We start from the raw sequence: 22152 nt of genomic DNA on the forward strand, positions 1-22152 counted from the left end.
GGCCTATTCCTGAGGAGTCTCTAGTAGGTACCCTGGAACTCTCCCCCACACGGCTCCAGCCTATCTGAGAGCTGCACGTGAGCCACCGGTACTCGAGACACTTGGACCAGCTCCAAACCGTCCACACATGTGAGCATCACCTTCTGCAGCCCGTGTCGGTCTTACTTGGGATTCGTGGATATTTTTCTCCATGCCTCCTCGCCTTATTTGGTGCCCTTGTTTATGCCTCATAGGCCGCTCGGTGGCCAGCCAAGACAACATGGCTTGGAATTACACTTCCCATAGGCTTAGGCCCGTAATACTTTTGCCTTTCGCGATACATCGATCAATAGCCGTCGGCATCCAAGCTGTTAGCTTCGTCGTGAGCAGGTCTTAGAGAGTTGTTTTTAAGCTGGTCACTTCCCTCGTTGTTGGGAGGCTACTACGAGTACATCGGCTTGATTCTTCTGGCTACTCACCAAGATGTCTTGGCTCTTGAAGAAAATCGTTCACAATGAGGCAATGAGAGAGGACCCCAAGGAGATCTATGGATGGAGAGTCTTTGCGCTTGCTGGCTCGGTCAGTCGTATCGAGAAACCTACAATGATGCTACAAGCACACAGCTAACATCTTTCCAGGCCTGTTTTGGTGGAATGCTCTTTGGCATGGACTCCGGTATTATTGGCGGAGTTCTCGTAATGCCAGGATTCAAGAAGTGAGTCTATATCGCGCATTGATGCCGAGTTATTCTGACCTGTGCGATCCACACAGGACATACGGCCTGGGAGGTCTCGACAAAGTCGAGGCAGCCAATCTGTCAGCGAACATTGTGTCCACGCTCCAAGCAGGATGTTTCTTCGGAGCTCTCATTGCCTCCCCAGTTGCTGAGAAATGGGGTAGAAAGGTTGGTTTGATCGGCGCAGCGGTGGTGGCTATACTGGGGATTTTCATGCAAACTGCAGCCAGTGGTCACATTGAAGCCATGTACATCGGACGGTAAATAACCCACCTTCGGGCAGTGAAGCGCCATTCAAGCTGACACATACGCCTCTAGACTAATCACTGGCTTCGGAGTTGGCGCTGCATCTATGATCAACCCACTCTACGTCTCTGAGAACGCGCCGCGCGCCATTCGTGGCGGTCTGACTGGTCTATACCAGCTTTTCATTACAATGGGCATCATGCTCGCGTTCTGGGTCAATTACGGCTCGCTGCTGCACATCAAGGGTTCTGCAATGTACCTCGTTCCACTGGCACTGCAAGGCCTCCCTGCAGTGCTCTTGCTATGTGGCATGTTACTGTGCAACGAGTCCCCCCGCTGGTTGGCCAAACAAGACCGATGGGAAGAAGCCCGCGCAACGCTCTCTCGAGTCCGCAACCTGCCCCCTGACCACCCATACGTCGAAGAGGAGTTCCAGGCTATTGCCAACCAGCTGGAACAAGAGCGCGCTCTAGTCGGCGGGTCAGGATTCTGGGACTTGATGAGAGAGATGTGGCTGATTCCAGGGAATCGCAAGCGCGCAATCATCTCCATCGTCCTAATGATTTGCCAACAGATGACCGGAACCAACGCGATTAACTACTACGCACCCCAAATCTGTAAGTTTCTCGCAAATCCAATATTGAAAGTCTCCTTCCGCTAACCAGTCACAGTCGAAAACGTGAGCATGCATTTCTCCAACCTTTGATCCGCATCCCCCTACACTAGAAAAGAACAGCGCAATTGCTAACCATACCCAATCTCCAGCTCGGCGTAACCGGAAACGCAACCAATCTCTTCGCAACCGGTGTTTACGGCATTGTCAAGATGGTCGGCTGCGGCGTGTTCCTAATTTTCGTTGCGGACTCGCTTGGTCGACGCCGCTCCCTCCTCTGGACATCCATCGCACAGGGTCTGGCAATGCTCTATATCGGATTATATGTGCGCATCGCACCACCCGTTAAGGACGCACCCGTCATCCCTGCCGGCTATGTTGCACTAGTGTGCATTTTCCTATTCGCGGCCTTCTTCCAATTCGGATGGGGACCCGTCTGCTGGATCTATGTCTCTGAGATCCCGACTGCCAGGTTGCGGTCACTGAATGTTTCGTTTGGAGCAGCGACGCAGTGGTTGTTCAACTTTGTTGTTGCGAGGGCTGTGCCGAATATGTTGGCGACGGTTGGTGCGAATGGTTACGGGTGAGTTTTGGTGACCGGGGAAGTTGAATTGGGCAGTTTGCTGACTCGGTGCTATCTAGAACTTATCTTATCTTTGCTTCCTTCTGTTTCTCGATGTTTGTCTTTGTCTGGTTCTTTATCCCAGAGACGAAGGGTGAGTCGAGTGCTTCGATGCTGCGCTGGTTTCTGTTTGCTAACTGTGGTGGTTCTATAGGTCTGTCTCTTGAGAAGATGGATGAGCTCTTTGGTGTCACGCAGCTGGTTGCGCAGAAGGAAGCTGACGCCGAGCGTGGCTCGATTGGCGATGGAACGAGTAAGATGTCTCAGTCGCATGTTGAAAGGGTGGCTTCGTAGGGTGCTATTTGTCTCTGCGTGGAATGTCAACGGAATTTGAAAGTGACGTAAATCAATAAATCCAAGTTTTAATTTTTAAACAATATTCACATCGGTCCTCGTTATTTCATAGACATCGTCAAAGAACCGGACCAATTCTCTCAAGAGATATATACGGCGGTTTCAACACCGTGAGGGACCGCTAACCCTGTCAATATGGACCAAAAAGAGAGATTCGCCTGCGCTATGAACCCACAACATTCGCTTTAATAAACACCCGGAGACTGAAATTGACGGAAGAACAAAGAAATGAGTGGCTCATTATACCCACACCTCGGGGAGGGCCATTGAAGCTGGACGAAGTGGCAGGGCTCAATCCGACAATGGATGGACAAAGACCACATGATCATAACCCAATGGTGCAAAGCAAAGAAAAACAACAGTAAACAAAAAGAGCTATCAAGGAATGAAATGATCAACGCCGGATGAATTGGACAATCATCGGACGTAGTTTGGCGGACGACGACCAAATAAACCCTGCTGGGTCTGACTGCGAGTCATACGGCGGGGAGTGGGATCATCATCCAAGCTCAAGCCGCCCATACCTGATCCCAGACCATTTCGCCGGGGCGAGAAGAAGGCATTGGAACCCAGGCCGGAATTAATCCCGTACCGAATGTTGCGGTTAGTGAAATTGGTAGCGGCTGTTGTAGTTGTAGCTACAGTCTCGCTGTCGGAGTCTTGCTCGTAGTCAGATGCGGGCTCAATCTGCTTGAGAGTCTCCATAGTGAAACTGTGCGGGTTTCTGTTTTGATTAAATGCGTTTTGGTTGTCGGCGGGGAACGAATGGACAGTGCGAGATTGGGTAATGCCATACTCTGGCACGGAAGGTAACGCTGATGAGAAACTGGAAGCACCATCGGTATCGCTAAATGAAAGTGGGGGAGCCGATGACTGCGATTCAAATGATCGGTGCATAGGCGGACTGTTGACTCGCGGCTCAGGTGTCGGCTGAGATGAAGATTGGTTTCCCGGCCAATCGATGGCACCCGATTGACTTTGGTGCGGTGACTGTGGCTGCTGCGGCGTGGGGACAGATTCTGATTGCTGGGGGCTCTCTAAGCTGGCCTCTCTATAGAACGAGAATACGTTCATAGTCTCCTGTGCGGCCATGAAAATCAGCAGCAATTTGCCGTAACGATCGAAGTAGTCCCTGCTAAGTGAAGCCGTGGGTAAATGTGCCCCCATGTGAACAGCCATGCCAAGTTCAGTGATAGAGATCAGAATCTCCATGCCATTCCACTGCACAAGGGGTCGTTTCACCATGCTGATCAAAGCGAAACCCGCAACAAGGCTTGCAACACCTAGAGCAGAAATCTCCACGTAATTTCCTGGGAGTAAGACCTGATGGTTTTGGGAGAAGGTCCAGGCGCAGATAAAGCTGACTAGCAACCCTAAGCGGAGCAATGCATAGAACAAGGAGCTCTGCGTCCCAGTGTGATATGCAGAGCTCTGGTTTTGTGCGCTCTGAGACCAGTTGGGCCCCTGGGTCGTATCTGGTTGAAAATTAAAGGCACGGTCAAACAACGTTTCCAACCCAGTAGATGTGTCATGGTCTTGAGGGGCGAAGAATTTCGGTGCCTTGAAGACTGGTTCAGCATTGGCACGCTTTTGCTGCCATTGACCTTGTGGTTGGGTAGGACTGCGATGGAACGGATTGGGTTGGATCACTTGCTCGATGGGTTTCGTCGAAGTCTGGGTGCGAAGCTTCCATGCAGGAGGAGTTGGGGCTGCAGGGATCTGGCCTTGGAATGGATTAGGTCCGTCGAATACAGACGGCTGATTGCGCCGTGTCACAGTTGGACGGAGATTATGAGTGATAGAAGGGGACCAGTCCATGCCATCATTGTCTGCATGATTAGAAACGACCGCAAGCGACTGCTCAACGGGTGATTGAGGTTGAGGTTGGGCTAATTTGTCAATCGGAAAACGCTGGCTGATTCCGCTGACATCAGCCTTTGGTGTGCCGTCTCGAGTCGACACAGGTGATTCGGCCACTGCTGAGGAAACTGCGCTGGGGTGTTCAAACCGAGTTTCCCAGCTATTGTCGGACCAATTGACGAGTGGAATATTTGAGTAACTGACAACATGTCGAGATAAAAAGACCGACTATTAGAGTTAGCGCATATAAAAATGGACAAAGAGAAAAGAGGCTCACCATAATAGTAAAGAGCATCATTAGAGCATGGAAGGCCGGAAGGCGCTTGGAATCCAACCGACTAGCAGATGGATCCTTAAGTACTGCCCAAAATACACAACGTACTACCATGACTATAAGTTGAGCTTCATAGTACTCTGTAAGACCGCCGAACTTGCCGGGCATGCCATCGATCTTCATGCGTAGCTTCGGATTCCACCAAAGCGAAAATGCGCCTGCAATCAACGCCAGTCCCGCGGTTGGCACTAGATCAGGCGAACAAGCTTTGGGAATGCGCCGCATATAGATAGACTGGTTGACACACGAGATTGCAGAGATGGATGCCATAGAAAGTTGTTCGGCGCTGGGCAAATCTTCGCTGGAATTTTGCGAGGATTGAGCGAGAGTGGCCATACTGATCAAGTCCCATGAAAGCTGGCCAGCAATGCTAGCCCAGTATGCAAATGCACCCAAATAGAGAAACAGGCTGCTCCAGCTCCGGTTCCGGGCCTGTCGTGATTCCCGGTTTGCCCGGGTTTGATCCATCATGCGCCTAAGGTGATCCGACTTGGCTTCATAGCCGGCTCTTCGGATGCGAGACTTCACAAGGGGTTCGCAGGACGCGCAAACCTGGGGATACCGGTCCTCCAGGCTGCTGCGGAATTGCTCATAGCCACGTTCGTATTCGCTATCGGAGGGTTCATCGGAGGGGGGAAAGTAGGAAGCTAGTGAGCTTGTAAACAAATGCTGATTGCGAGCACATTTGGCGCAAAATGACTGCGATCCGCCAAAATCAGTCGATTCGAAGGTTGCGCTGGTTGCGCCAGGCGCGTAAACTTCGGCGTTGGTGACGACAGCCGGTGGATCTGTGATTTCTCCTTTCTGTACCATCAAGGAGCGTTAGCAACCTTCGATTCTATATGGTTCGCGGAAGGATACCGGGGAAATTACCTCGTCGAAGAAGTTGTCAGCCTCACAGTGTTCGCAGCGGAAATTACGAACGGACCCGCGGTGACAGCGAGCAGACCGTTTCCCACAATAAAAGCAGGTTAGACGCTTGGAGAATAGAGAGGCCATGACATAGTAGCATGGAAGGAAGTGCAGGTGAAAACGTGGGTGGAAACAAGGGAGAAGGGCCCGGATGCCAAAGAAGTGTGAAAATAAACGGTCAAGCTTGCACGTGCGGGGAGACGTGTACCGCGACTCCAATTTTATCTGATCGGCACTAGGCGTTGTCCTTCGCTACGAAGTAATTGCCATTGCTTCTAAAGTTGTCTGTCTGCGTCGCTCTTTCACTTTTCAGACATCTCATTCTAGGATCATGACACGCTAAACCCCTTTAGCTATCTGACCAAACTAGGAGGCTATCCAATAATCGCCGCCCAAGATGCATTTCTCTCTTGAGTATCTTATATCGCTCTTCAGCTGGGACTTGTTTCTATGGCCCTGTTTCCTGGCAATTGTGATTGGGGTCTGCATCCTCTTTGTGAGTGCTCCGCCTCGACCAGGGCATTGAACCAACCTGACTTCTACCGCTCTTAGTTGCTTCTCCTCGCTCTCACGATTTCCCAAAACACTATTCCGCCAAAATGCCGCAAAAGAGGATCTCCTACTCACCTCTTGGTGGTCCTTGGAAGTGGTGGCCATACAGCTGAGATGTTTTACATGCTCCGGCATATGCAACTCGACCCTAGACTCTACACGTATCGGACATATCTCATAAGCTCCGGAGATAACTTCAGCGCTGGTAAAGCCGAAGAGTTTGAGACTCAACACGTACAGAAATTGCAAGGCCAGGCTGGTAACAATAACTACACCATCCTCGCTGTGCCTCGTGCCCGAAAAGTCCATCAATCCTACCTCACTGCGCCATTTTCCACCCTCCATTGCTTCTGGGCCTGCCTCAACGTGCTTCGTGGACTTCACCCAGACCAGAAGCTCCCAAAGGAGTTTACCTCTGTTTACCCAGATTTGATTCTGACCAATGGTCCCGCTACAGCTGTCTGTGTAGTTGCAGCTGCAAAGCTCATCCGCTTCTTTCTACGCGCGGGCAAACTCGCTGTCTCGCATTTGGGCCTACAACCCGGTTTCGCAATCTCGTCCGTGCCAAAACTGCGCACTATCTACATTGAATCATGGGCACGAGTGGATTCACTGAGTATGTCTGGTGTCTTGCTGTTACCCCTGGCTGACCGTTTTCTCGTTCAATGGCCCGCCCAGGCTGGACGGCGGGCCTGGTGGGGAATGAAGCGAACACAGTATGCAGGATGGCTTGTGACCTGAGCACCCTGCAATTCGAGGAGTCTTCTCTGCTTGAAACTATCTTTGAAGCTCTGGTATCTGCAAACATCTCACAAGAAATGATATTGACTGGGTACATAGGTGCCCAGTTAAGGAATGAATTGCTAAACACAATATCTAGTTTTCAGTTGCTCTTTTCTCTGCATGTCGGACTTAGGAATCAAATTCAACTCTTACCTGTGTAAAAATTTGTGGTCCATCTTGTTAGATTATCTGTCTCAACTTGGTATGCCCTAAGATACTCGGATAGTTCCCTACTTGTATAGATCATATAGGTCTTTGTCGAGAGAGACCACTCAGCATAAATCGGTCTTATTACCTGGCAGTCAGATACAGCCTACAGATTAGGTATTTTGAACAGCCCATGGGCCTATCAATTAGGTATTGTACCTGCTTCGATCAGCGCGTCCACTCGCAAGTCCAAATCGCATCATCTACCCCGCAGCGGTCTTCCTCCGCACCAATATCCCTCGGCACTTTAGTCAAGGGAGTTTGAGTCATTCCAATCTTCTGGTTCATCCTTTTCGTCCGGAGCAGCTCATTCAGATTTCATAAGTACAACACCTCAATTTCGCTCACCATGCCCTACTCTTTGTCGGGTCGCAATGTTTTGATCACCGGTGGCTCTCGGTACGGCCCCAGATACAATCGGAGCATAACTGCCCAATGATGGAACTGATTTTTACAAACTTGATAGAGGCCTAGGTGCTATTTCAGCTGAAAAATTCGCCGCTGAGGGCAGCAATGTTGCCATTAACTATTTGTCCAGCAAGGAGAGTGCGGAGAAGCTTGCCTCAGATATTGCAGCTAAATATGGTGTGAAGACGGTGACTATTCAAGGAGTATGTCCCTCGATTGGTCTTATGTTGTTTGTTTTTGTCGGGAATTGAGCCGCTGACAGGGCTCTTAACCCGGTGACAGGACGCAGGAGTTAAAGAAGACTGTATCAATGCCGTCAAGACTACTATTGAAAAGCTAGGCGGGTTGGATGTTATCGTCTCAAATGCCGTGGGTCATCATGCTGAACTTAAAAGAGTTGTCAAATGCTAATATTAGAGAAGGGATGGACCAAAATGACCAATTTTAGTGATCTTGATGCTATGGACGACGATGACTGGGATAAGGTATTGGGCCCATTGTACCTCTATGGTCAAATGTGCACGTCGTTGGTTAACATTGAACTAGTGCTGGTCAGTCAATGTCAAGAGCAGCTTCTACCTGTTCAAGGAGGCTTTGCCCACGTTCAATGCGAACCCTGAAGGTGGTGTTTTCCTCATCACAGCCTCGACCGCGGTAAGCTACTGGTTGTAATATACCGTGGGAACATACAAGTATTGATCGGAGTATCTTCTACAGGGCGTCACGGCAAGTGGAAGCAGCTTGCCTTACGCTGTCTCGAAAGCAGCATGTACGTTATCGTTCCCATAATGAGTGAGACATGCTAGTTGGTTACTGACCGGGCTACGCAGCTATTCATCTCATGAAATGCCTTGCTCAAAGCCAAGGCCCGAAGATCCGCATCAATGCTATCCTTCCTGGTCTGTTGCTCACTGAATGGGTAAGTGTCGTTCGCTTGGTACCAGCGTTAACAAAATCTAATGATATGTCAGGGTCAACGATTCCCTCAGGAGAAAATTGAGGGCTATATAAATGGCACAACCCTCAATAGAGCAGTGAGCACCTCCAGTCTCCCAACCCTGAAAAGCCTCCGGTGTACTAATCAGTCTCGGTATAGCCCGAAGTGGAAGACTGTGCGGATATGTTTGTCTCATTGGCCAAGAATACTTCTATGACTGGAAGAACAGTTCAAATTGGTACGATGCGCAAATCCAGCGAGTCGAATTGAAACTGATAATTCTTAGATTCCGGGTATGCCATTTGTTAGAAACGAGAGAAGGGTATCGTATTGGTTAGAGCAGCAGATAAGGCAAATACAGCTCCTTCATATTTATACAAAAGCATTGCGGAAGGGAGTTAGATCCCGACCTTCATATTGGAATGCTTGATCCCCAAACATTCGAGCCTTGATAGCAGCCCGAAGACCCTCCGCGTCTTGTTCCCCTTCCACCTTCATTCTGTTGATGCGCAGCACTTTGCCATCAGCAGTGAACACATATAGTTGCCGTGATTTCTTTGGCTCGACAGGATATGAGGCGTTTGTAAAAGGCAGACCTGGGAGGATGGAGAACATATTGCATCCCATTGGTGGCTCCACCTCCTCGGTATCTGTGAAAATCACTCGCTTGTATTGGAATTTCAGAGGACCGTCCGCAGGGTTAGTTGAGCAGAGCACCTTGCTCCAGAGAGGTCCAATGACACGATTACGTCTGTTAATTTCAGTCAAGTTCCAGTTTGCCCAATCAATGTGCCGGTCCTCTGGGGTAATCTTGGAAGCATGAACCAGCTCTCCGGTTTGTTCAGCACCTGCGAATGAGATAGGCGGAACAAATAGTCCCTTCTCAATGCTTTCCACGAGCATTTGTGCTCCTTTGGGTGCAATGAAATCCACCAACTCGGGAACAGTGCAGGACTCTGCATTGGGGATATCGACACCTGGGGCTGGTGTTTGAGATAAGATCACTCCATGATCAAATTTTTTCGGGTGCAAGGTCTGGACAGTCACGCCAGTGGTGGTCCGGCCCGCGAGAAGAGTATGATGAAGCGGTGCAGGGCCGCGGAACCTAATCAATCAGGTCAATTATCTCAGTCTTGGAATCTGAATGTGTAAAGACCACATACTCTGGTAGTATAGAAGGGTGCACATTCAAGCCTCCATACTTAGAGCCATTCAATATGCGCGGTGGAACAAGGAGTCCAAATGAGACAGCAATAACCAAGTTTATGTGTCCGTTCGGAGAGGACGGAGGCTAACACAGTCAGCGAGAACCCCAGTCAGGTTGAGCTATAGTATTACCGTCCATCCAGTAAAGGTATCAATCTCATGGATAGGAAGGGAGAGCGCAGAAGCGGCGGCTTTGATCGGAACTGCGAGAAGTTGGATCAGAAACCATTTGACGTTCAAGAAAGCGCTAAGCAAATTTACCTTCTCGGATCTGCTTCAATCCTCTTCCGACTCTCTTTCCAGGTCTACAGACAACATCAATGGAAGAAATACGCTCTGGTTGTTTTAAATGATAAGCATGGAGAGCTTTCAAGTGCGCGATACTGAATTCATCGGAACCGCAAAAGAGGATGCGGAGTGGATCGGAGGTCTTGGTCGCATATGACCTGAAGAGAAGTCCTCGAAAGGCAAGAGGCCTCTTGCAGAGGCGTAGACTCCCTGGGCCTGGAATAATCCACATGTCTCAAGTGAGTAATTGTGAGAAAATGAGCGTTGACTTGAAGCTCTCATAGTAGCTCTTATCGGCGAACCACGTGATGTCAACATCCACCCCAAATCCCGCTGCGGATTCATCTGTCTTTCTACCATTACCGCTCTTATCTGTCTGGTGTGGGCTGTAGACGCCGTCCAACGATGCGATGCCAGAAAGCGACCATGATTCGGTGATTCCAGCCCAACTTGCGTACCTTGCCATCTATAACCCGACACTTGGGCCTACCGACGAGACGATAGCGGACCAGATCGTATTCTATACCTCGAAATCGAGCCATGAACGGCGCACCGATGGGTCTACGGCAGAAGAAGACATTTCTCAAAGCCCTGAAGATGAGGGGAATGAGAGACTGCGCCAGATAGGTTTGGCGCAGGGCATGGTCAACTTCGCTAGGTAGGTGTCCCCCGCAACTCCGCAAATACACCAATCTAATCGCGGTTGGGTATGTAGTAACTTCTCGGCTGGGGAGACTCTAGAATATGTTGAGACAGAAAAAGCGCGGGTAGTTCTGCTTGAACTAGAGAAGGATTGGTGGATTGTTGCTGTAAGTGCTTGATACAAATGGCAATGCCTCCAAGCTCATGTTCCGCCAGTCTGTCGACCTGACTCGACTTCCTGCCGATCCAACCCAAAAGTCCTCTGAGGCTTCCGACTCTCCGAAATTCCAATATTCGTCACGAGAAATGACACCACCGCCTCTATTGATCCAACAATTACGTCGCGCGCATTCGGTATTCCTCCTACACCATGCCTTCACGTTGGACAATCTCCTCAATGAGGTTGGCAGGTCCAGTTTTTGCCTGTTCCTTGAACGTTTCTGGGAGAAATTTGCGTGGAATTGGGAGCTTCTCTTAACCGGCAATCCAATTGTTGAGATCTACAATGGCATCAAACTCTCTGCGGGAGGGGAGTTAGGGATCGGCGTTGGGGAGGAAGAGTGGGGCAGCGGGGAACGAGAAGTACTCGAGGATTTTGTGACAAGAACTGAGGGTTTGGTGGATCTCGTCGTTTCGAGATTTGGTGATCTCCCCACGCAGGTCGAGGGGTCACCGTCGTCGACGGGGTTAAATGACCAAAGCCGATGGCTTGGGACAGATAATCATCCTCGACCATCCGATGGTGTAGTGTTCACTGGTGTTGGTGCCCTTTCGCGAGATTCGTTGTCCAAAGTGTCTCATTGGATGGAATGCATTTATCGATTCGGAGATGCTACATATGGGGTTGGGCGGGACCCAACCTCGCTGCGTCGCCGCAAGTCACGAAAGCAGCGTGGAAGGCAAGCTTCAAAAGATGCTCCTCAGTCCTCAACATCGGATCGCCGCAGCTTTACACCAGGCATACCCCGTCCACTCGTAATGGCAATACCACAACCACTCCCAGAACGTGTCGAGAATCGAACAGAACCAAGACATGAGGGCTCGCCGCCTCGCGCCCAAGAAAAGAGCGAACTCACAGGTTTCCCAACCGAGACAGTGATGAGATACCTCACTCTTGGATATGGTTCCTCTTGGGGTTTCTCTCCAAGGCCGGCATCCACGCCTCCAACGCAAGATGGATCTAATCCGAACACCTCGGCCCCAAAGGAGCAGCCTAACAGTGATTCACAATCGCCGCAGGGTGACGCGAAACCCCGCAATAGCGCGACGAACAATCCTTCGGGTCATTTTGTATTGGGACCTCGTGATGATTTAGAAAAATTGGATGATCTAGAAGAGGCAAGCCCAGAGCCCGAGTCTGAGAATGGCAAACCCAAGACGCGTATTGTGCATAGGACTGTATATCTCCACCTGGTAGGTGGTCCAGATACGAGTCCAAGAAAGCTTCGGGTCGTGATCTACGTGGTATGTTTCTGTCTCTTCCTATCTCACGGAACCCAGCTACTGATGTATTACACCAGTATCAACCCTTCATGTTTACATTCCTCTTCGAATCTCAAACACCAGTATTGTCATCACCGTCTTTCTACACCAGCATTCATCACCAACTCGGTCCTCTTCAGAAATCACTTCTGTCATCAACATCCCCAACAACAGCAGCTTCTCGAATCGCCATGTCTGACACATCCACAGACCCCAGCAGACGGTTCTCCTCTCGAACCCAGCCTGTATATGACCTAGTCTACGATCCATACAACTTAACCATCCGCTCCTCCATCCCCAACATCCCCAGCCTGAGCATTATCTCCCACTCCCCCCAACCACCCAACTCACCATCCCCCTCCCCCTCGACTTCTCCCTCCAAATCACCAATCCCACCACCCTGGTCCCGCGTCGAAAGCCTAGCAATTCACCACCGCCTTCTGTCAACATACATAGACACGCGGTCTCGTCCTCAAGAACTTGAACGCACAAGCAAAACCCACCGCGGATGGTGGGTTGTCTGGGTCCGCATTCCCCAGAGCACACCTCACACTCCAACCGTATTATCTACTACCTCATCATCCGCAGCCCTCTCATCCATCAACACCGATGACCCCTTCCCCGCAACCGAGTTCCAAGCACATTCCGCCCCTCCGCCACAGGAGGCCTTCCTTGTCCGCAAGGCAAGCGACTACACCTCCAGCCATGGGCGTGTCAGCAGTAGTACTCGCTTCTTCCGTGATCTAGGGGGTGGGTCTCCCTCTACTGGATTGACGTCTTCCCGTGCGGCAGACATGGCTCCGTCAAAGCTGGTAGAAGGGCTTGGGATGGATGCCCGGCGGTATATCGAGGGTCTGCTCAGTTTGAATCGATGAGATGGGGCTGAGTGGAGTATGCAGTTGTGGAGTTGTGGGGGCTTTGTATGCATTTCTACCAAAATAGGTATACATGACAGTTCAATCAACCACCCTTGCATGGACACATGGGAAACGTTCGACAGATTCAATATTTACATATACTGAACTACGCAAGTCGGAAAGATTCCGAACTACAGTGGACAAGATACACATATGTCAAATGAAAATAGACAGTACCATGCATTAGCTGTAACAGAAAAAAAAAACAAATGTAATGAAGGAGAGAGAGAGAAAACAATAAAAGCCGAATCAAGCTCTTCGCGTATGGGGAGATAACCGCAGGGAGAAGAATCTATGACACAGGGGGAGCTCGACCAGGGAAGGCGAGTCACAGCGTTGACCAAATTGCACAACCGATGCTACACTGCATGGCTTCTCCTCTTCACCTCCTGATTCTTCTCATTCTGATTTCTTTTTTGGGTTCTTTTCTGTCGTTTTATACTTGCCACTCCAACGTGGCAGTTTGGCATTTGAAAAATTCACGGTGCGGGAACGAGGAGAAAGAAAAAAAGCCCACAGGGTTATGATGAAGACAACGCCTCCCTAGACAAATTCTGCAAAATAAAGGCAAAAGAAAAACACAAGGTCGACCAGCTGAATTGTGGGGGAAACTCCACGACTCGGGTGCCCGGATTCGATATTATCCACAATCTCGCATGCAGGCCATGAAGCCCTCCTCCTTTCCGAGAACAACATCCCCGATTGTTTTCTGTGGAGGCTCTCATCCATATGATCTTTGCTCGAGCCAGACCACCTCGACAATAGGGTTAGTTTACAGAATCAGGCAGGTGGGTCTGGGCTTGCGGGCTCCCTTGCCCTTGACGGTCTTCAGGAGGGCAGCACGAGTGGCAGCCTCGAAGACCTCACGGACACCCTCGTTGGTACGAGCGGAACATTCAAGGTACTTGTAGGCGCCGATCTTCTTGCGGACTTCCTCACCCTGTAGAAATAGGTTTGTTAGTTCAAACTGAATCGACCATGAGCGGGGTAGAACAAAAACGCACCTGTTCTTGCGAAACGGGGCGCTGCGAGGTCTTAGCAAGCTCATCGATAGTCTTGCGGTCGTCGCGCAGATCCTTCTTGCAGCCGACGAGGATGATGGGGAGACCCTGGCAGAAGTGCAGAACCTCGGAAATCCACTATTGGAGCGTGTCAGCATATTCGGTCCGCTTGGAACCCAGAAATTTGGTTGTCCTAGGATTTGTGATCGATTAACAGAAAAGGGGAACACCCACCTTCTCCTGGACGTTGTCGAGCGAATCGGGTGAGTCCACGGCGAAACAGATCAGAATGACATGTGAGTCGGGGTATGAAAGGGGACGGAGACGGTCGTAATCTTCCTGGCCAGCAGTATCCCACAAAGCAAGCTCGACGTGCTTGTTATCAACCTCCACATCGGCGACGTAGTTCTCGAAGACGGTGGGAACGTAGACCTGACAAATAAAGTCAGATTATGATTCGGTTTGGTACTGCTTTGCAAATGTCCCATTTTGCTGGGCAAAAGAACATAATATCGGGAATCGGAATGTCTAAGGAGGAGAGCTTACCTCGGGGAAGGTACCCTTAGAGAAAACACTATGAACTTTAGTCAGATCGCCGAGCCAATAAGTACACACGGGGTTTCGGGTAGCACCCTCGATAAGGGAGCCGACTTCAATACTCACATGAGCAGACAGGTCTTACCGCAGGCACCATCGCCGACGATGACGAGCTTGCGACGGATCTCGGCCATCTTGATAAGGAACAAGTCAGTATAGGGGCAAACGGCAAGAACGGGCCAGGGAACCCCGCAAGTCCACAAATTTCAAGATGAAGAATGTACACAAATGTGTGGGGGGGGAGTAACAGGGACAAATGGTCCAAGAGAAAGGGAGAAATTTAGGTCCCCTCCTGGGGGGTAAGGGAAAAGGGTGATCCCATGTGGTGTCCTCGGGCGCAACGGTGTCGTACCTTTAATGTAATAGGTCAGCTAGTGCCAGCAGCAACAGCTTTAGAGAAATCAGGAAGATGAAGGAGATATTTCCGATGGGAAACGATGGAAAAAAAGACGATGGATTGATGATTTGGAGGTGGAGGAGAGAAAGATAGAAGACCAGGCCAGACAACAGCGGGCGGTGGCAGTATTACGGTATTTGTTGTTGCTTGGTTTACGGTATTGTGGTTTTCCCCCTGGAGGAGTCACCTCCAACAGTCCAGAGCAAGTATCGGCTTGCGCATGTGCCCACGTTAAAGGTACAGCCCAAATACGTCGCACGGGTCTTGGTTCTTGGTATTTGGTATGTACTTTACCCCAATCGTGCTAACGCTGTACAATGAGCACACACATGCCTAGGTCCCCATGTGTACTCCGTACTCCGTAGTATACCCCCTGAGTTTCAGGCTTCCTCTTTTCGATACTGTGGCTTATCGCTTCTCCCCTTTTGCGAAAGTGGAAAAAGTCCTGAGAGCGACACAGCCCAGAGGATGTGTGGCTGAGACGTAAGACAAGGTCCACTTGGTCTCTTTGTTCCCAGTCAGCAACAACACCGCCACGCGTGGCGGTGTGACCTCGATGCATTGCATCTGATATCCAATGTGATATCCAATGCTGTGGGCAATGAGCTCCTCTCATACTACGGATTACGTATTCTACGTACTCGATTTTGCTTTTCTTTTTCCCTTTCTGAACTTCGAGAATTGATACCTCGAATACCGTTGAACATCAACCGCCAGATCTTTCTAAGATGGCAAATTCCTAAGCTCGGTCCATTCAATGTCTATTTACGATACACTCCGTATACATATATTTTCCGTCACAACTTGAGTTGGGCGTTTGTGGGGTAACACTGGAAACCGCAAGATACGTATCCATGGGACTCACCAGCGCATAACTCAGAAGTATCGCTCAGCTCTGTTCGAGTTCCGCAGACAAAGTACTTCGTATAACCGGTTATCTGACTAGGATATGCGAGCTACGTTTACGGGCAGTGCTCCTACGTGGCTGCCTGCGCTGATAACCTTCCTCTAAAATGCTTGACTTAGGTGTCCAGTGACGATCGCTCCGATAGTTCCCTACTCCTTCTGGCGTTAATCTTCCCTATCCCTCCGAGCCTTCGGCTTGCATTGCGATTATACACTGGTACGTTTACGTTCTATACAAACTCAGCACTTTTGGAGGCTGGAGGCAGAACATCGCCTTGAGCTCATGTTCTTTGCTCCTGACACAACCCTTCCCATGGGCGACTGTATCCAAGGGGGTCCTAGCTGACTCGAGTGTGTTGTCAGATCGGGAAGGGTGGAATTTTCGATATTTAGTTCGAACCAATCAAATTCGAACCCTTTTCGCTTGGTTCTGAGCTTTCATCACTCCATAACATTCTTCAAGCTGCTGTTTTAAAAGTGGATCTGTGATATTGCCAGCTCCAATAATGGCGCTGTGTGGGCTAAAAATAGTACCCAGGGGCTAAATCCTGGAGCTTGCATCCACAAGCCGTTAAAAAGTGTCTGAGGGACAAAAATAGGAAACCCGATTTCCTAGTGGGTACAAACTCTTTAGCATCTCAATTACGGAGTACTCCGTACATATTCCGCCGTAATTAAATCCGAGTGGTACGTCCTGCACATCTGGAGTCCGATATATTGGTCCTCCGTACTCCGTTCGGACCGTTCCTCTTTGTGATTTTCTGCGACTCAACCTACATGCCTGTGGAAAGGTGCCAATGTTGTGGCGGTCGACTCGACATACAAAAGGAGCGCCCTGGCATATTCCAATTCTTGACTGAAGACATGACTGAAGCACATGCAGGTCCTGACGACCTCCAAGGATTGGTCATAACTAATCAGAATCTCCTTGCCCACCAGAGGGCTTTATATTGTCATTCTAGGGCACTATGGCGTACAGAAGTTCGGGTTTTGGTATAAAATGAGGTGATTGTATAAAGACCATGTGATTTCGACTTCATCTCTTGCAAGAATGTGAACCTCAAAGTAACGGGTGTCTTGGGGGCACACTAGACACCATCCACAACATTTTTGATTTCTTTCCTCTTCTTTTCCTCTAGCGTTCCCCCTCCAGCTCACAAGCGTCTAGCAAGCAGGTCATGCTCTCATTTTACACGACAACGGGTCGAATTCCTCAAGATTGGACGCGTTATCTTACTCCACTCGCGATACAAATGAAGGTATTGGCTGCCTTACATATGGAGAAAAGCAGGCCAAGCATTTCGCCTCACAAGAGCGTGGCCCATCCTGGTTGGTGGTTTTTTTCGCTGGATTTTTTCAATAATAACTATCCCAATGAGGACTTGGAGTTGACACATACTAAAGCAGGGTATTACCAGTAATGACATGGCCATGATAGATCCAATACGCCTGAGACATCCAGTTGTCTTGTGGTACGGAGTAGGACGCTGCCTTATAAGTTATAAGAGGTTCATCCGCCTGCATTCCTCTGAGACGATGTCCTAGTAAATGCCTGTGTTTTAAGATCGTCCGAAGCATAAAAATTGGTAGCAAGGCTTCAGCCGCTATAGGCGATGTTGACCTGGATGAGCTCTGCTAGGTGATGGCCTTTCAGATAATTTGGCATCTATCTACGGGAAGGCCCCCAGGTATGGATGCTTCCGGGCTCTTGATATCCCTGTCTTACAACTATAGATCATTATGACTAAAATACTATATACTGTCGAATATGGTATTAATATCACCTAAATATATCTTTTTAGTACTATATGTTCCAAGATTGAGATGGTCCCTTTCGTAGTCTTCTTTCCATTGTAGCGTTCGATACTGCGAAGTGATTAGCTTCATGTAGATAGATTACGTACTTGCACCTAATTCGTTAATAACAAGTGGATTGAGACGGAGGGCTGCATATGGGGATGATATCATTTAACATGACCTCTATAGGATTGGCATCTATAGACATGTTTGTTGGCATTGTCAAGTCTGGTTGATCATCCCTACCTTTTGTGGAAGTTTCCCTTCTGCGGATATATCCATTGTTGGGGCGTATTCTATACGCCATGATCAACGGTATTTTTGTCTGAATCACCAGCTCACGGTACTGGCAAGAGTGTCTAGTCTCGATGTCGTTGCGAGCTATTGGGAGGATGACATAATACATATTGACCGCCCGATCACGTGGCTCGTCGGACACCTTCAATTTTCGATCCGCATATCGGGGATCCCAGGACAGAGACAACGTTCGGCCATTGCTGGACCACCACGCCCGATATGCAGAGAGTCATCCAACGGACGGCTTCGGCCCGGAAGCAGGCACTGCGAAAAACCAACAAAGCCCATGAACGACAGGAACTGTTGGAACGTGTCGGGATTCGACGCTCGCGGAAGGAGTTCGGCGCCGCACTATCTGGTCAATTTCAAGCAGCACGAAAGAACCGTTGGGAGGATTGGGAAAAGGGACCGCTTGCCCCCATGCGAGATTCTGGTCTGGACCGCACTACATACGGTGGTCAGGGGGCTGTGACCTTGCACCCACCGCGCCTTCCTAAGCATGAACAGCGGAGGCACGTCCTCTTCGCCGAAGGCGACCGGGTCTGTGTTGTGCGAGGACGCGACCAGGGCAAGATCAACGTCATCCAGCAGGTCAACCGGGATAGCGAGACCGTTCTCATCAAAGATATCAACGTGGTATGTCTATGGCGGGTCATGTGTCCATCTCAATGATGGTTCAGTCGTCAGAACATGTCGCTAACCTATGTTTCTTCTTTCTAGGGTGACGTGATCATTCCTGAATGGGCCAAAGATAGGATGGCCGGCGCAGGCGATACCCAAGCGCAGCCCTTCCCAGTGTCCTTCGACGATATCCGACACGTCATTCCACTTGAAGACGCGGAGAGTGGAAAGTTGCAAAACGTCATTGTTGAGCATGCCTATGCTGCTGGGCCTTATACCGAGCGATCCGAACACAGCAAACTCCCAAGATATACTCGCTATGTGTCCGGCTTGGACATTGAGATCCCCTGGCCGTTGGAGGACGAACCTGTCATCACCGATGGTGACATGGACACAACACGAATGGCGGCTGAGATGAGCACATTCATTCCCACACTGGCGCAGCCACCCATGCCATCAACCGTTATTGATGAGCTGCGCAACAAATACTCTAGGTTCCGCACTCGACACGACCCAGAATATCTGGCACAAAAGATGAAGCAGGACTATCGCAAGGAGTACAGACAAACTGTCTCCATGATGACACCGCAGACAGATGCCAAAAACATCAAGATTGCTCAAGCCGCGGCACGGAGGGAGGCCAAATTGGATGCCAATGGAAACCCTCAAATGACCAAGGCTTCCATTGCTTTCATTGCCCAGCACCTCCAAGAATCAGGGAATTTCGTCCCGACCCAGCCCAAGAAGTCCAAGAAGTCCAAGAAGTCAAAGTCCAAGCAGGTTGCTTGATTGAGCGAAGAAGATTGAAGTCAGGGAGGGATTTCTACCCTGTAGCATTGTGTACAAACCACTGTATTCTAGTATGAAGCTTTGCATTTACTCATATATCTATTCTCCGGCAGAGCTATCTGAAATTTGAGCCTTTTAAATTCATAAAATCCACCTTGTCCTGTTAGGGTTTCTTGTCGATGCGGATATTTCGGGCCCGCCCTTACATTTATTTGCCCCCAATCCCCCGAGTAACCTGCATCTCTCTGCACTGCTGTTCTGTTGGAAGCAGTTGCGATAAACATGGCATTTGCCAGTATTAATTCAACGGGCGCGCCCATCGCCGCCATCGAGGAGGCATTCGCGACGGAACCCTCGTTGAAAAAGCGAGTCTACGATGCGATCGGTGCGTAGCCAACGGCGCACCCACGTCCCCATTCGATGACCCCGTCGACTCCCTACTGACTGTCGCCAATTGGTGTTATCGTATAGGCCAAACACCACACCACAAACCTTTGTTCGAAGATCTTGCCAAATACACCTCCAGCCTGCTGGCCAGGACTGCCAACACTAGCCTCCCTTCGCGGCCCCCGGCCGCTGATGGCCCTGCCGCCAAAAAGCGCAAGCTTCAGAATGGAGACTCAGGGGAGACTGCGCAGGCGTCAGTTGACCTGAAAGATCCCAATGCGCCAGTCCAGTTCTACGTCCAGGATGTTTCGTTCTCTACACCACAGAGGAAGAAGCTCACGCTCGAGATTACTGCCGGGCATGCGTATCTTCGGGCAAGAAATCAGGCTACGAAGGAGATTGAATTCGGTGTCTCAATGGATCAGATTCGTAAGTTCGAACCTGGTCGACAATCAGGGTCAACAAGAGTTGCTAATGTGATCCCTTGCTACAATTAGGACATGCTCTCTGTCTTCCTGTGCCGGAAAAGACACAAAAGCAGTTCAATTTCTGTATCATTCCCGAGTATGCTGATGGCATCACACCACCGCCCGAAGGAACAACAGCCTCTGAAGCTATGGTGTTTACGATAGCTGATGGGCCAGCCAAGACTGCATTCTCAGGAGACGGGAAGCAGATTGGCCACGGTGCTGGAGAAACGGCCGAGGGATTGATCCGGCAGATTCTGAACGAGAACATGCCTCACGCCAATGTTGTGCGCCCCGATGAGAAACAGTTTGTCAGTGCTATGCCTGAGGCGCACCGAAAGGGCGAAAAAGCATACCATGTCAAGGCATTCCGTGGCAGCAAAGAAGGTATGTGATACCCCTATCTCGGTTTTGGGGTTGAGTTCGTTTCGTCCTCGCTCTTGCTAATATAATATCACTCCTCCAGGCTATCTGTTCCTTCTCTCCACAGGTATCTTATTTGCATTCAAGAAACCGCTTTTGTTCTTTTCGTTCGCTACTGTTGACTCTGTGTCATATACATCTGTTCTCCAGCGCACCTTCAACCTGAATGTCATGGCTCGCCCAGCCAATGGCTCCGAGGAAGACATTCAAGAATTTGAATTCTCGATGATTGACCAGGATAATTTTTCCGGTATCGATACCTACATCAAACGACATGGTCTCCAGGATGCCAGTCTCGCGGAGGCACGGCGCGCCAAGGTCTATAATGTCAATAAAACTGGAGAGGACGCCGCAGTACCCGCCGATGGAGCCGCTGAAGATGAAAGCGAGCTCCAGAAAGCCCAGCGGGAGCTTGAAGATCAAGAGGATGAAGAAGAAGAGGACTACGATCCCGGCAGTGACGACAGTGAAGGCAGCGGGTCCAGCAGTGAAGATGACGATGATGAGGACGACGATGGACAAGACAGTGATGAGGAGATGGACCTTGTCAAAGACGAGCTCGGGAGTGAAGCCGAGGATGTTCCTGCAGATAACTAGGGACCAATCGACACGGTGTCGGCCGTCTCGTCACACTCTTCTCCCCTAACCTGTAACGTGGGATAAGCCTGCAGGGCGCGCTCTCCGGAGTACAACATAGGCATATTCTGAAATGTATTCCGTACAATCGTGTCTGGTGGACATGTCATATCCAATGAAGATCGGGGTATGCATCATATAAACTTCGCAAGTATCGATTTCTGCTGCGATCGACAACCCATTGCAGAGAGGAGCCCTTCGTCCTGCCAAGACGGTAATATTACCACCTGATTAAGCACATTCCAGACCGAGTCCAGACGGAAAAACTCCCCTGAGAAGAAAAAAAAAAAAATTGAAACCGGCCCTTCTTCCTTGTCATTCCAAGTTTGGAACATCTTGGGAGCTGCCTAGGTATTTTCGGTCCAAGAGAGATCCTCCGTACCCCCCCTGCGGAGTATGGAGCCGTGCTTGATTTTGCTATGTGTGCCTGGTTTCTTGCAGCCGCCTCGGAAGCGCCGAGGAGGTCTGAGCTATAGGATAGAAGATAGAAAGCTTGGAAGGTGGCCAATTCCGTGGCTTTCCCCGGCATGATAGAGATGGGCAAAAACGCCTTTTAATATAGAGCGAGAGTGTACGGAGTATGGAGAGCAATGGAGACGATGGCCTCTCATAGGCTTCAGAAGGGTTCCCCCCAACAGCCCCAAAATTACCATACGGGTGCCGTACGGCTGAGACCGTCAGTTCCTCCGCCGTGGCCCCCCAGGAGTCGTTTTCCAATACACACCTAATACCCTCCCTCTCTCCAGCACACCTTCC

General features: G+C 50.0%; 9 protein-coding genes across 9 annotated transcripts; 6 read left to right on the forward strand and 3 right to left on the reverse strand.

The window, feature by feature from the left end:
• Positions 1-462: 462 nt before the first annotated feature.
• Positions 463-2490, forward strand: N7457_009452 (sugar porter family MFS transporter; the record flags this gene model as incomplete). Its single annotated transcript, XM_057180495.1, has 8 exons — positions 463-558; positions 618-694; positions 751-975; positions 1034-1578; positions 1633-1640; positions 1727-2157; positions 2217-2290; positions 2351-2490. 8 exons carry the CDS (start codon positions 463-465, stop codon positions 2488-2490), a joined length of 1596 nt encoding a protein of 531 aa, XP_057028881.1.
• A 477-nt stretch (positions 2491-2967) lies between these two features.
• N7457_009453 (uncharacterized protein) lies at positions 2968-5743 on the reverse strand (the record flags this gene model as incomplete). Its single annotated transcript, XM_057180496.1, has 3 exons — positions 2968-4638; positions 4688-5548; positions 5618-5743. The coding sequence occupies 3 exons, from the start codon at positions 5741-5743 to the stop codon at positions 2968-2970; spliced, it is 2658 nt and encodes an 885-aa protein (XP_057028882.1).
• Positions 5744-6053: 310 nt separating this feature from the next.
• On the forward strand, positions 6054-6949 carry N7457_009454 (glycosyltransferase family protein; the record flags this gene model as incomplete). The annotated part of the gene is made up of 2 exons (XM_057180497.1): positions 6054-6152; positions 6209-6949. 2 exons carry the CDS (start codon positions 6054-6056, stop codon positions 6947-6949), a joined length of 840 nt encoding a protein of 279 aa, XP_057028883.1.
• Positions 6950-7547: 598 nt separating this feature from the next.
• On the forward strand, positions 7548-8813 carry N7457_009455 (SDR family NAD(P)-dependent oxidoreductase; the record flags this gene model as incomplete). Its single annotated transcript, XM_057180498.1, has 9 exons — positions 7548-7597; positions 7665-7809; positions 7889-7975; positions 8029-8091; positions 8153-8260; positions 8324-8375; positions 8437-8525; positions 8578-8640; positions 8703-8813. 9 exons carry the CDS (start codon positions 7548-7550, stop codon positions 8811-8813), a joined length of 768 nt encoding a protein of 255 aa, XP_057028884.1.
• A 102-nt stretch (positions 8814-8915) lies between these two features.
• N7457_009456 (methionyl-tRNA formyltransferase) lies at positions 8916-10269 on the reverse strand (the record flags this gene model as incomplete). The annotated part of the gene is made up of 4 exons (XM_057180499.1): positions 8916-9648; positions 9707-9834; positions 9882-9952; positions 10011-10269. 4 exons carry the CDS (start codon positions 10267-10269, stop codon positions 8916-8918), a joined length of 1191 nt encoding a protein of 396 aa, XP_057028885.1.
• A 160-nt stretch (positions 10270-10429) lies between these two features.
• Positions 10430-13036, forward strand: N7457_009457 (uncharacterized protein; the record flags this gene model as incomplete). The annotated part of the gene is made up of 4 exons (XM_057180500.1): positions 10430-10695; positions 10753-10846; positions 10896-12143; positions 12200-13036. Coding segments are annotated over 4 exons (2445 nt in total), but the record flags the coding sequence as incomplete, so codon positions are not given.
• An 814-nt stretch (positions 13037-13850) lies between these two features.
• rho1 (Rho family GTPase RHO1) lies at positions 13851-14810 on the reverse strand (the record flags this gene model as incomplete). Its single annotated transcript, XM_057180501.1, has 5 exons — positions 13851-14018; positions 14083-14217; positions 14314-14511; positions 14626-14653; positions 14743-14810. 5 exons carry the CDS (start codon positions 14808-14810, stop codon positions 13851-13853), a joined length of 597 nt encoding a protein of 198 aa, XP_057028887.1.
• A 3482-nt stretch (positions 14811-18292) lies between these two features.
• Positions 18293-19483, forward strand: N7457_009459 (mitochondrial 54S ribosomal protein uL24m; the record flags this gene model as incomplete). The annotated part of the gene is made up of 2 exons (XM_057180502.1): positions 18293-18709; positions 18794-19483. 2 exons carry the CDS (start codon positions 18293-18295, stop codon positions 19481-19483), a joined length of 1107 nt encoding a protein of 368 aa, XP_057028888.1.
• A 282-nt stretch (positions 19484-19765) lies between these two features.
• rtt106 (putative negative regulator of DNA transposition (Rtt106)) lies at positions 19766-21357 on the forward strand (the record flags this gene model as incomplete). Its single annotated transcript, XM_057180503.1, has 4 exons — positions 19766-19868; positions 19955-20299; positions 20368-20724; positions 20804-21357. The coding sequence occupies 4 exons, from the start codon at positions 19766-19768 to the stop codon at positions 21355-21357; spliced, it is 1359 nt and encodes a 452-aa protein (XP_057028889.1).
• Positions 21358-22152: the final 795 nt, after the last annotated feature.

Source organism: Penicillium paradoxum (genome assembly GCF_028828445.1).
Source record: "Penicillium paradoxum strain IBT 22861 chromosome Unknown utg000007l_segment0_segment0, whole genome shotgun sequence".
Lineage (NCBI taxonomy): Eukaryota > Fungi > Ascomycota > Eurotiomycetes > Eurotiales > Aspergillaceae > Penicillium > Penicillium paradoxum.